The sequence below is a fragment of the Macaca thibetana genome, chromosome 14, assembly GCF_024542745.1.
Source record: "Macaca thibetana thibetana isolate TM-01 chromosome 14, ASM2454274v1, whole genome shotgun sequence".
NCBI lineage: Eukaryota > Metazoa > Chordata > Mammalia > Primates > Cercopithecidae > Macaca > Macaca thibetana.
This window is the reverse complement of record NC_065591.1, coordinates 15,205,009-15,219,212: the sequence shown is the minus strand read 5'-3', so window position 1 is coordinate 15,219,212 and position 14,204 is coordinate 15,205,009. Positions and strand designations below refer to the sequence as shown.

Here is a 14,204-nt window from a genome sequence, read left to right as displayed (position 1 = left end):
GTATCCTGAGACTTTGCTGAAGTTGCTTATCAGTTTAAGGAGATTTTGGGCTGAGACGATGGGGTTTTCTAGATATACAATCATGTCATCTGCAAACAGGGACAGTTTGACTTCCTCTTTTCCTAATTGAATACCCTTTATTTCTTTCTCCTGCCTGATTGCCCTGGCCAGAACTTCCAACACTATATTGAATAGGAGTGGTGAGAGAGGGCATCCCTGTCTTGTGCCAGTTTTCAAAGGGAATGCTTCCAGTTTTTGCCCATTCAGTATGATATTGGCTGTGGGTTTGTCATAAATAGCTCTTATTATTTTGAGATACGTCCCATCAATACCGAATTTATTGAGAGTTTTTAGCATGAAGGGCTGTTGAACTTTGTCGAAGACCTTTTCTGCATCTATTGAGATAATCATGTGGTTTTTGTCTTTGGTTCTGTTCATATGCTGGATTACATTTATTGATTCACATATGTTGAACCAGCCTTGCATCCCAGAAATGCAGCCCACTTGATCTTGGTGGATAAGCTTTTTGATGTACTGCTGGATTCGGTTTGTCAGTATATTATTGAGGATTTTTGCATTGATGTTCATCAGGGATATTGGTGTAAAATTCTCCTTTTTTGTTCTGTCTCTGCCAGGCTTTGGTATCAGGATGATACTGGTCTCATAAAATGAGTTAGTGAGGATTCCCTCTTTTTCTGTTGACAGGAATAGTTTCAGAAAGAATGGTACCAGCTCCTCCTTGTACCCTTGGTAGAATTCAGCTGTGAATCCATCTGGTCCTGGACTTTTTTTGGTTGGTAAGCTATTAATTATTGCCTCAATTTCAGAGCCTGTTATTAGTCTATTCAGAGATTCAACTTCATCCTGGTTTAGTCTTGGGAGGGTGTATGTGTCCAGGAATTCATCCATCAAATGGTATTTCTAGTTTTAGATCCTTGAGGAATCGCCACACTATCTTCCACAATGGTTGAACTAGTTTACACTCGAATGTGGGATGTCTTTCTATTTGTCTCTTCTTTAATGTCTTTCATAAATGTATGGTAGTTTTCAGTGTACCAGAAGCAGCAATATAGAAGAGAATATTAAATGAAGCATTATGACCCTGTCTTCAAGGAGTTCACCATCCAATGTGGACAATAATTGCTTACTTCTATAATCATAGAGGCTATTTTTACCTGAGAAAGTAGTATCAATTGTGACTACTTGCTACAGGTCTATCATTGTTGACTTTGCAGATGCTGGGAACAAGCCTGAGAGCAGTAATTGTCATGAGGCAGGCACTATGTTTAGGAGGAGAAAAAAGTTAAGAAATTGGAGATTCAGAATCTAGAGAATTGTCACTTAAGAAGAAGATATTATAGTCCTGCAGATATTAGAAACCATTTAGGAAGACATTAGAGGAAGAGTAGCCCAAAGAAAGCACCCTTTCCTGATCTACTCTATTTTTTTCTGATTAGAAATTTCACTGGGTTCATAGGTTCTTTTCATTTACTTTATAATGAGTTGACAGGTGATCCATACCACAAAAAACCCTTGTTCTCCAATAGTACAATTTATAGCTATAATTTTCTACAAAGAGTTAAGTCAGTATCAATGAGCTATGTTTCCATATGGAGAGGCAATGATGATCAACTTTTCATAAAATCAAAGTTGGGTAGAGGAGTTCATATATTCATAAAATAACATAAAGAATATGGAATTCTTCATGAATGAAATAAACTCAAGACTCCCGGCACCTGAGATTCTATAAGTTGTGACATTAGAGAATAGCAAGAGACTGCTGAGTGCAAGAAATGGATTGAAAGTGGAAGAAGGGGATAAGAAGAAAGAACATGGAATTGCTGGAAACTAATTTCATCATAGTTGTAGTTTTCCCTGTGTGCCTGGTGGTACCTATCTTCTATCTTCTCTGTTTGTAGATATAGGTTGCATATAGTAATGGTGCCTATTAGGATATATTGATATGGCAAAAAAGTGGACTAAAAATTCCTCTCACTTGGATCTACATGGTCAGGGACACCTGGAGTCTCCCAGTGACCTTTCTGAAGGCATCTTTTACATCTTTGTTTCTTAAGCTGTAGATCAGAGGGTTCAGCATGGGGATCACCACTGTGTAGAAGACAGACAAGACCTTATCTTCCTCCAGGGATTTGCCTGAGCCACTTTGCAGATACATGAAGATAAGGGTCCCAAAGAAAAGGGCCACAGCAGTGATGTGGGAGGCACATGTGGAGAAAGTCTTGGCCCCACCACCTGAAGACTTCACTTTCAAAATGGTCTTGATGATGAGCAGATAGGAAATCAGGATGACTGAGGCATTGGCCAAAATCACAAAACTGCCAAAGAAGATGGTGATAATCTCGATGTTTGCTGTGTCATTGCAGGCAAGCTTCAGTAGTGGGGGTAGGTCACAGAAGAAGAAGTTGATTTGATTGTCATCGCAGAAGGAGAGGGTGAAGGTACACGTGGTACGCAGCATGGCTCCTGACACCCCACAGACATAGGCTCCTACTACCAGGCTCCAGCAGAGTCTGGGATTCATGGCCACGATATAGAGCAGTGGGTTGCGAATGGCAACATAGCGATCATAGGCCATCACTGCCAGCAGGAAGCACTCTGTACCTGCACAGATGGTGAAGAAAAAGAACTGGGCAGCACAGTGGCCGTAGGAGATGACGGTTTTGCCTGTGGCCAATGTGGCTAGGATCTGAGGGGTGATGACTGAGGTGTAACAGGCATCCAGCAGGGAGAGGTGGCTCAGGAAGAAGTACATTGGGGTGTGGAGTTTGACATCTACTTGGATTAAAATAATCATCCCCACATTCCCAAGAAGGGTAACCAGGTAGAAACTCAGAAACACCAGGAAGAGGGGAATTTTCAATTTGGGGTGGTCCATAAAGCCCATGAGAATGAATTCAGTTACTGTGGTGAGATTATTCTTGGCCATGGAGACAATATGGACTATTGGTCTGAGGATGAGAATGAAATAAAAAGAATTTCAGAAGTGAAGGACAGAATATTTCTCTCTATGGTGGAAGTGTGGCTTATAATTCTGGGCCTATTTGTAAAGCTTGTTTTTAAGAAATTCTGAAACTGGCTGATTTTCTTTGGATATCTCTTGCATTTTATGGAACTGAGCCTGAAGCTGGTATTTCTGATTCAAATTAATTCTAGTTTACATTTGGAAATTTCTGTAAAGATAAGAGGCACACAATTCTCAGCTTTGGAAGAGACCTAGACAGCATCGATTCCAATCCCATCTGGGGCTGGAGTCTCACTTACCGTATACCCACGACATGGTCACTCAGTTGCCATATGAGTCTCCATCTGTGAACAGTTCCACCTGTTGATTCTCTTTTTGGACCTAGGGTTTCTCCTTCTGTACCTTTCACACACTGGCCTTAGTTTTACCCCTTCTAGATACTCATAGCAATTTTAGTCACTTCTTCTCATGAAAGCCTTTCACAAGTTGGAAGCTGATGAATCTGCTCTTCCTGCCCACCATTCCCTTATAGTACACATTGATATTTTCTGTCTTATTATATAATTATTCAGTGGGCAGTAAAAAAATTGCCTAGTCAAATAGTATTAACTGATAACAAAAAGTCTTTCTTTCTACTTTAATCATCACCACCCCATCTCAGAGGCCATCATCTTCAACATATTGCATTAAAAATGTTTTTGGTTATATATACACCATGATTGTAAATAATGTGTTCAAACTCATGTGCTTGCTACCTTTTTTTGACCTTGGGTAAGTTACCTAACCCCTTTGTGCCTCAACTTTTCATTAAATCAAAGTTGGGTAGAGGAGTTCATACATTCTTAAAATAACATATTCACCTATTTGTAACACAGAAAAATATGCCTATGTCATAGGGCTCTTTTAATTTTTTTAAGGAAGAGAAAATAGATTTATTATCTTTTTTGAATTTGAATATAACTTTTTATTTTTTATTTTCATACATTTTTGGGGAACAGGTGATATTTGGTTCATAAATGAGTTCTTTAGTGGTGATTTGTGAGATTTTGGTATATCCATCACCTGAGCAGTATACACTGAACTCAATTTGTAGCCTTTTAAGTATTAAATAAGTTAATACCTGTAACAGGTGTAGATCAGTGCCCAGCACATAGAGCTGAATAATGTTGGCTAATTTTGTTGTTGCTATTACCATCAATTTTAGATGGTAGCTATTGATTTTCTGTTCTGAAACATAGTCCATTTACTCCACATGAACTTTGTTAATATTGCTATCTTTGTGTAATATATTTGTATCTTTCTTTCAATTATATATATACATACATATTCTTTTTTTTGATTGAGTAAATTTGACCCTTAGTAAGTTGAAGAAATTATTCCCTTGTTCTTTCCTCTCTTCTCCCTTCCACCTCATTAACAAAAATATCAGTCTTTTATCCCATTCATATGGGAATGCTTGCTAATTTAAGTCTTCTCTATATTTTGACTATGGGTTGATTCTACTATCAATAAGTTGTGTTTCTCTATTATGACTACATACATGCCATATACAAAAAGACTAAATATTGTGATTGGATACACAGAAAAGGAAATGTCATTAAACTTCTGCTTCTGGGAGAATCTTTCAAACGTCAAGTCAAATGAATGCTCCTTCTTTTGATCTACCAAATTGGTTAAAATAATTATGTTTAGTTTGCTTTATATTTGAGTCATAGAAATTTTGCATTTCCTAAGATTTCCTGTTGCCATATGGTACAGATTTAAGTCACTTCGTAATACTGCATAATACCATATTCCAAGTCCATCCAGTATACTCATTAAAATGCCTAAAGACTTCCTTTGGAGTCTTTGCATGGAAGCCCAGGTTCCCATTTCTTATTTTTCAAAGGCATCTCTACTCTCCCAGGACCTGCCATATACAATACTTTATGGAAACCTGGCAACAGTCCTACTGGACAGGTGACATTAGTCTTGTTTGTGTTTGAGAAATTGAGATTAGAGAAATGAAACCATCTGTTGACCCACATGTAGAGGAGCCAGGATCCACACCCAAGTCTCCAGATTCCATTATCCTACACTGCTCCCCTTGAACCATTTGCCTGGCCTCCCTCATCTCACACCCCCAATTTCCTCAGGTTGGAATCTACCAATTCAGAGCCCTTGAATCTAGAACTATGTTTGATGAAGCCATGAATATAAAAATTAGATTGTTAAGAAACTCTTTTTCCATGTAGCACAACAAGGAATTTTCTTTGCTGTGGCAACATGGGGATTGCTATTTTTGATAAAATCCATAGTAGTAAAAACTAATCATAATACCTCTTTCTACCTTCTTTCATACATTTTATATCCATAAATATCTGTGATTGTCTCCACACCCCTGTAAAGTGGACATGATAGATATTGTAATTATTTTGGCATTGAGACAACTGACAGAGAGGTTAATGACTTGTCCCAAAGTCAAATAATTAGCTGTCTGCAGACATGGGGATAACAGGCAGGTCCTCTGGCTTCCATGGGATCCCTCTTTTACTTCCCTTTCACCTAAGGTCTAATTCCACTGGGACCTGCCAGGAAGAGGTTTTGAACTTGTAATGAGGCCCCATCTGTAGAATCACTGCGACTGCTTTATTCACTACATGGGTAGAGAGAGACAAGCAGCACACACTTTCATGAAAGGGCTCATGGTAGCTGTTCTTGGGTCTGGAGCTTACTTGAGCTCTAATCAGGGTCCTAGTGGGAGAGAGACATTGACAGATCACGTCAAACATGTCCTAGGGCTATTCCATCCACCTTGCTCCAGCAGCAGGGTCTGGGGATAAGTCAGCTTCTTTAGAAGGCCTTCATGGTATGGTTCAAGCTCTATGGTTGCCACCTCTATGACAGGCACTCACTAGCTGAGTAACCTTCAAACGTTTATCTTCCCTTCAACGTGGACTTCACTTTCTGTTCTATGATATGGCAGAGCTAGATTATATGACCATTAGATCTTTTGTTTCTCACAATCCATGATTTATATGTCTAGGTATTTAGGCTCTTTAGCTACTAAATACTGAGTATATAAGGAAATGCAGGCACTATTCAAGTGATTTCTAGTTACTTAAACATAATATTATAGGGTCTTAGGTAGAAAATTGAACGGCCTTTATTCCTCAGTTCCTGATAAACCATCATCATTGGTCAGGGCAAGGCTCTTTTTCATTTCATTTTATTTTATTATTTTTGCTAGTCCTGCCTCATTCTTACTCCTTCCCCTGTTCCTCTTAGGGGTGCACTCTAGTGTATTCAAAATACATATCCTTCCATGTTTATTCTTTTCATATTTATTTACAAATATATGTATGTTAAAAATATAGTGGCTATGGTGTGTTTTAAAATTTGTGTACATGATATTGTGACATAAATCCCACTTTTTAGCATACACCGTATTTTTGTGATTTGTTTATGTAATTTTGGTAAATTTAGTATTTTTTTTTCTGATTTTGTTATGATCTTCCTTGGTATGCTTATAACATATTTTACTTATCAATTCTACTAGAGACTGTGAGTGCTTTGCATATATTATTTAATTCCAAAACCAGTCCTGTAAGCAGATATTATGATCTTATTTTTACCAATGAGGAATTTAAATCTTTGGGAGATTAATTTTCTAAAACTACTTCCAAGTGAGAGTAGAAGCAGAAGAGTTAGTTGATGGCAAATCCTTTTAGCTATAAATTTATTTTGTTGTCTCCCTGCATTTTCCTATATCTTTATAATCTATGGAACCAAAGAAATGTCCCTGCAGTTAATCAGAGCTTTTTAACCTTCAAATCATGAGAAAACCTGGTTAATTTCAACACCTTTCTCAACATCTAATTCTGAAATTGTTGTAGTCCATTTTATGTGTATCTCATGGCTAATTCCTGGGGGTCTCTCTGATTAGAGACACAATTGTTCGAGGCTCCTGACCAGAGATTAGGTGGCAGATTGTTGGGATGCAGATGCTATCACACTGAGTTTGTGGCACATGCATGCAAGGCCTGTTTCATACATTAGCTCTAGTCCTTCCTGAAGCCCTCCAAGCTGGGTATAGCTATGACTATTTTATGGATGAACAAAGTGGAGTTCAGAGAAGTTAAGAAAGTTGTCCAACTTGTTATACACCTAGGAAGGAACAGAACAGACATTTGAACCTAGCACATTCTAACTCCAAATTCTGTATTCTTTCCATCTTATCATGCTCTCTTCTTAGGGGATGAGAAAGACCCTTCCTGCAGACCCGAGCCCCAAACCTTTAAAATCACAGTGCCTCTCTAAAACCATTAGGCAAATACTCAACTTTTATGGGCGTCAAGTATAAAGATTGATTTTGGAGTTCTTTGTGGTCCATGTTTTTTCTCTTTTTCTTTCTTTATAACTTGAGAGAGACTTAGTTGGACCATATCCCTCTTGATATACCCTTGGAAAACTGCTCAACAAATTAGAACCTCAGTTTTTTCAATAATAAAATGAGAACATAACGATTCTTGAAAACTTAGAATGGATTTTTATCTAACAAGGTAGAGTTTGCTTATTTTCCAGAAAGGCAATTTTCAAAATATTTCCCAGAGGGAAAAATATTAGGACCAGACTGGTGATACCCAGTTTTGTGTGATCTTTTTTAAGAAGGAGATTGGGGTACCATTAGCTTGGGTGAGGCCCAGAGTAGAGAGAAACAACTGATTCCCTGAACCCAGGACAGTTTACAAAAGGGAAAGCAATGGTTTATGGCCAGTGACCCTTTTAAGAAAGTCTAGGAACATTTATAGGTTGATGATATTACTTGTGATATATTTAAATTATAATATGTGACATAAAAGAATATGCGACCTCTGGAGGGGATAGGGAAAAAGACTCCTCTAATTCAGGAGGAACCCTTTACAGAAGAGATGGTCCCCAACCCTTATACTTACTTTAACTTGGGACGTTCTCCAAACTCTTCTTCATTTTGCCTTCAAAGATTGAGTCCCTTGGGGAGAGTGAAGGAGCTCAACAACGTTAACGTTTCTCACCTTACTGAAATCGGTGTCTCGAAATATTGTTGTTAACATTTACTGAGTTCTTGCTCCAAGTCAGGTAGATGCTAAGCACTTTAAAGGTTTTCATTTCCTTTCAACTTGACAATAACATTATGAGAGATAAGTATTTATCTTTATTTTACAGATGAGGAAATGAAGGTTTAGAGACATTAAATGTTTTGCTTGAGGTTTCACAGCTAGAAAGAAAAGATGTTTAGATTCTAACCTTGGTTCTCTGACCCCAGAGTTGGAGTGTTGAACCAACATGCTGTGCTGCTTTTCCTAATCCTGGCAACCATTTATTGAACATCTTCTCTGTGCTGATCATGATATTATGCATTGTACACACATTAGTTCATATAATTCATACAATGATCTTATGAACAGTGTATTATTTTGTCCCTGAGGAGACTAGGACTCTGAATAGTTAAGTAACTTGTCCAAGGTCACATGACTGGTCAATGAAAAAGCCCAGAGTCTAATCCAGGTCTATATTATTCCAAAGCCAGAGTCCTAGTACATATGATTAATTCTACTCCAGCATAATTACAGAAAGTAGAGTCATTTACAGGAAAATCTCTTGTCTAAGCTCTGCAGTCTAGTACCATGCCTCCCACATGAAACTATTTATATTTTCTAAAATTTACCTAGTGACAAAAAAGCCCAAAGAGATTAAAGCTGTAGATTCCCCCCCAACCAAAACACACACACACACACACACACACACACACACACACACACACACACAACTGATCCAGTCTTAGTTGTATATTTCACATAAGAGCTGATATCCCAGTCTGATCATGGTCCTATCAGATGACAAGTTCTGATGACAAAGGCAAGATTCTCTGCCCAGTTTCACCTTCTCTAGTTTGCATGGACCTTACTTCAGAGCCAAGGTAATAATTAAGTCTTAATTACCTGGTGGAATAATTCAGTTGGATTCATCTTGGGCTTGCAGTGAAGCTAATCTAAGTTTGTTTAAGCATTTTGTAGAAAGCAGCTAAGATTGCTCAAATAGACGTATGTAGCTGACTGACTTTAGGTTTTCTTCTTACTAAGCAAACCAGTGGGATATTTAAATTGCCTTTGGGGATAGTTTTATGGGAGGGATGCAGTGATCTCAGTGGTTTTCCTTGAATTATGAATCAGCACCTGGGATAGCCCCTGAGACTCCAGAGAAAAGCCAGCCTGGTCCGGGAGACCACACTTCAGCAGAAGCTCGTTATCTCAGCTTCTGCACACTTCTGAGAGAATAAAAACAAATCTTATGGGAGCTCATGAAAACTCGTAAGCCTTGTTTGTCTCAAAGCTCAACTGCAGACTCTACTGGGAACGAACTTGGTTTTTCTTTGCCATTGGCTCCCCATTCCTAAAGTTACTCAGTGGTAATATCAAGACTGGAACTCAGATCTTAGGACTTCTGGTGAAGTTCTCTTTACAATGCACTCATCCTTAGTCCTGATGTCAAGTCTCATATCAGGAGCTGAAACCTGGCAGCATTGTCTGCTCAGAATTTCAAGGAAGAGTGATTATTGGCTCAGGAGGGTATGAGTCTGGGGTGGTCTAAACATACTTCATTCATGTCTCCACTGAGGAGTTTGTCAGCTCACCTTCCCTAAAGATCCATTTCCAGGGTTTCCATGGTCAACTTTCTCTAACCACTCTAGCTCTTGTCTCTTCCCTCATCTCTGAAACCCACCATCTCTTTGTTAGAACCACATAATTTGGCACTGAACTCCACTTGTCTAACATTGTTCATAATTATTCTTTAGTGAATAGTCTCATCTCCTCTGCTGGACTGTGGGTTCCTGGAAAACCCATCTTTCTTCCTAGTAATAACTTGGGTCCTGATTCAGTAGAACCTCTCTGTGTCCTGTAAGCTTTCATTGGCTCATTATTGCAGGATCAGAGCTCTTCCAGCAGAAGAAATCTCAAAGAAGCCATGTGCTCCGTTTGCTTCTAAGTAACATGACTGGGATAAAACCCTTTGGAAATTAGCAAGCATTCAGCCTAACTAGGGTGGTTTTTGTAACTGCAGATGCCAGATGATACAAGAATATATTACAAAGAAGGGTGGCAGCCACAGATCAGGACTCCTGGCAGTTAGCACAGGAAATTCTACCTTCCAATGCATTTTTGGACAGTAATTATTATCATTTGCTGTAATTAAATATCTATTGAAATAACTGTGTGGTAAGAGTATATATAGTGTATTCTAATACTTCCTGAATGGTATAGAAGGTAGAGTGGTAATTGGGACAGGGTGGAGGACTATGCCAGTAATAAGAATATTCCATTCAACATTCCCTGGGGAACTTGTAGAATGGGGTGACTATACAGTAGATATTACCTCTCCTCCTTTTGACACAATGGGCCATCTAGAGTGCTTTGATGTATAACATAATCATTACTATTGTTATCATTAATAGTGTTATTGTTATTGTTAAGCATTGCGCCAGAGTCTTGTTCTGTAGCCCAGGCTGGAGTGCAATGGCGTGATCTCGGCTCACTGCAACTTCCGGGTTCAAGCGATTCTCTCACCTCCGCCTCCCTAGTAGCTGGGACTACAGGCATATACCACCACGCCTGGCTTATTTTTGTATTTTTAGTAGAGATGGGTTTTCACCATATTGGCCAGGCTGGTCTCAAATTCCTGACTTCAAGTGATCTGCCTGCCTCGGCCTCCCGAAGTGCTGGGATTACAGGCATGTAATCCCTCACGCCAGAACTTCTGTTTGGACTTTTGGGAAGAGATGCATCTTAGGTTAGCTTCCTTAAAAAAAGACCCGGGACAGAATTTTGGACAAGTGCCTCGCTGAGGGAGTGCTTGAAGGAGAAACCTGTAAAGGAGTGAATGAAACAGGAAATAGCTAAGCAAAGAGGTGGGCTGTAGTTTCAGCTGGAGTCTAGCTGTGGCCTGATTCTTACAGGAACTCTGGAATGTGAATTATGCCACGGGCCTAGCTCTGCCTCCAGACAAGGGATTTGGCTTTTTGCAGCCCACACCAAGCATCCATTGACTGTGGGCTGCCTCTAAGTGGTGTGACTTCCCAGGCATTCTGGGAAAAGTGGATCCCTTAGCTAATGGCAGTTCTCCAGAGAAGGAGAGCTGTGAGCTGTTAGCAGCCAATACTCATAGCAGCTGTAGGTGGGTGTACTGATCTGTTAACTGGGATACTTAAAGATGCTCTTTTTTTCCTGATAAACTTCTGAGTATTTATATCTGGGGCTTCTGATGCCACTGAATGAGTGAAAATAGCCCAGAGAGAAGTTAAGAGAGGGAGAAAGGAAGACTGAGGTCTGACGATGTTCGGACTTTTGGAAAGCCCCAAACTCCAAGACTGTAACCTGAGGATATTTGAATTTCTGAAGCAAGTCTTGTCTGGAGCCATCCAGATAAAGTGTTTTTGGTTACATCGACAAATTTCATTTGTAAATTTTTAAGTCAATTTTTTTGGCTTTCTACCATTTAAATTGGAAAACAGTTTTGAAGTATTCATGGTTTTACATGTTTATATAAGCACTGGAATTTCTAGAAGAGTGTACACCAAACTGTCAAAATGAGTATCACTAGATATTATGAAAAGGGTGTCACTTTCGTAATCTCTGTGTGAGGATTTGTTAGAAAAATAATATATTATTAGAAAGAATATTTCAATATTTATAGTAGAATAGTAGGAGTAAACAGGTGAGAACAGCCAAGAAAAACTAAAAAAAAAAAAAAGAAAAAAAAAAAAAGGAATAGTAGGGAAAGAGCAATTAACCTGCCTGATATAAAAGTTTACTATAAAGCACCGGGCGCGGTGGCTCACGCCTGTAATCCCAGCACTTTGGGAGGCCAAGGCGGGCGGATCACAAGGTCAGGAAATCGAGACCATCCTGGCGAACACGGTGAAACCCCGTCTCTACTAAAAATACAAAAAATTAGCAGGGCGTGGTGGCGGCGCCTGTAGTCCCAGCTACTCGGGAGGCAGAGGCAGGAGAATGGCGTGAACCCGGGGGGCGGAGCTTGCAGTGAGCCGAGATCGCGCCACTGCACTCCAGCCTGGGCGACAGAGCGAGACTCTGTCTCAGGAAAAAAAAAAAAAAAAAAAAAAAAAAAAAAAAAAAAAACAACTTACTATAAGGCTTTCATAATTAAAACAATGTTTTTCGGATGTAAGAATTGGTAGATACATCAATAGGACACATTGCAAAGCTCAGAAACAAATCCAAGTATCCACAAGGAGCTAGTATTAATAAAGATGGTATTTTGCATTAGTGAAGAAAGAAACATTTATTGAATCATTGATAGTGAAATGACTGTTACCTATTGAGAAGTTTGAACTGTATCTCACAGCTTGTATCAAAACAAATGTCAGATCTGTCACATGGTATAAAGAAAATATAAGTGAATCTTTGTCACTTTGTCATCGCTCAGAGTGGGATATTTACTTAACATTAAAAATTTTTTTTGTGGAAATGCCCATCAACAAGATGAATGGATAAAGAAAATGTGGAAATGTACTTTTTTAAACCTAAAAATACAGAAAGTTAGCATAAAGGCATATGTATGTGTCAATATAAAATGTTAAAAATTCCATATGTCAAAACATCGCATAAAAATAAAAAAGCAAATATAATACTAAATTTTATGTGTCTACGAAAAAATGTTAAAAATTTTGTATGCCAAAACATCACGTAAAAATAAAAAAGGCAAATCAAATGCTAAAAGGGTATTTATGACATACACGGAAGGCATGTCCTGTTAGATTTACTTCATACCATCTGAAATTCATTCATTTCTTTTCATTTCCCACTATTCAGCCAGGTTATTCTTGGTTATGCTGCACTGTTAAATAACATAAAAATCTCAGTGCTTTAAAACAGCACAGATTTATTTCTTGTTCCAGGTACATATCTCTCACAGGTTTGCTTATCAGAGTATCTCAGGAACCCAGGAGGATCCACCATCTCCACGGCCCATCCGCCATCTCAACGGTGGTGGTTGCCACAGTGTCCGATTAAACCAACCACGAAGGGCCAGGCAGCGCAATTCGTGTACGTGTGTGTGTGGGGGGTGTGTGTGTGTGTGTGTGTGTAAGTAGAACATTAGCACTACCTCTTCTGGTGTCCCTCATCTCTGGACACTCCCACAATAGCCTCCTAAATGTGTTCCTGCTTTTACTCTTGCCTCTCTATAATGCATTTTTCTCATAGAATCAAGAGAAATTGTTTAAAACCTACATCAGATTCTGTAAACTCCCTATTAAAAAACCTTCCTTTGGCTTCCCATTGCAGTTAGACTCAAACCTGATATTTTTACTGCGGCCTACATGATTATCTGTGATCTACCCCAGCCTCCCTCTGGGCTTGATCTCCTACTAGTCTTCTATCTGTTTCTTGAGACTCCAGCATATTCTGGCCTCAGTCTCTGCATTTACCGTTCCTTCTGCCTGAAATTCTACTCACTTAAGAAGGTGTGCTTGTGTCTTCTTTTCATGCAGGTCTCAGTGTAAATACCCCATCAGCAAGACCTTTTCTGACCTCCAGAAGTTCCCTTTCTCTGTCGCTACTCCAAATAGTTTCTGTCACAGCATCCTTCTCTATTTCTTTATAACATGACTCTCTCTGTTGCTGCCTATTAGAATGTAAGCTATACGAGGGCAGAGCTTTTTTTTTCCTGTTTTTTTTCAAATTATTTTTTGTTCATTTTTTCCTGGTATATATAAATACAGGTGAGTCTATTTTATTTTGTCTTATTTTAAGTTCCGGGATACATATGCAGAATGTGCAGGTTTGTTCCATAGGTACACATGCACCATGGTGCTTTGCTGTACCTATCAACTCGTCATCTAGATTTTAAGCCCGCATGCATTAGGTATTTGTCCTAATGCTCTTCCTTGAGTCTGCCTTGTTCACTGCTGCATCTGTAGGGCCTAGAACAACTCTTCATTTACACTAGGCACTCAATAAATATTCATTAAACAATGAGAGGAGAGAGCCTTAATGCTTCTATAATTCAATCAGAAAAGTTAAACAATTCAATAGAAAAACGGGGAAAATATATGAGTTCTGAATTTACAAAGAAATAGAAATGGCTAAATATATGAAAAAATTATAATAGGTAGGCAATACAAATCACAAAAAGTTAATGTAGTCATGAGATACTTTTTGCCTAAGGAATCATCAAATATTTG

The 14,204-nt window shown here is 38.8% G+C and overlaps 4 protein-coding genes across 4 annotated transcripts in view; 1 reads left to right on the top strand and 3 right to left on the bottom strand.

The window, feature by feature from the left end:
* The window catches only part of MED19 (mediator complex subunit 19), a 751,866-nt gene that overhangs the window by 369,005 nt on the left and 368,657 nt on the right, over window positions 1-14,204 (bottom strand). The gene's annotated exons all lie outside the window — the stretch shown is intronic.
* UBE2L6 (ubiquitin conjugating enzyme E2 L6) overlaps window positions 1-14,204 on the bottom strand; it is a 622,645-nt gene that overhangs the window by 532,304 nt on the left and 76,137 nt on the right. The window lies entirely within an intron of this gene.
* Window positions 1-14,204, top strand: part of LOC126936107 (olfactory receptor 9Q1) — a 125,312-nt gene that overhangs the window by 63,613 nt on the left and 47,495 nt on the right. The window lies entirely within an intron of this gene.
* Window positions 2,003-2,947, bottom strand: LOC126936139 (olfactory receptor 9I1). The gene has a single exon (XM_050758590.1). It carries the CDS (start codon window positions 2,945-2,947, stop codon window positions 2,003-2,005), a length of 945 nt encoding a protein of 314 aa, XP_050614547.1.

Excerpts from the sequence above, each read along its gene's own strand:
- LOC126936139 (XM_050758590.1), bottom strand. The coding sequence starts at position 2,947 with ATGGCCAAGAATAATCTCACCACAGTAACTGAATTCATTCTCATGGGC.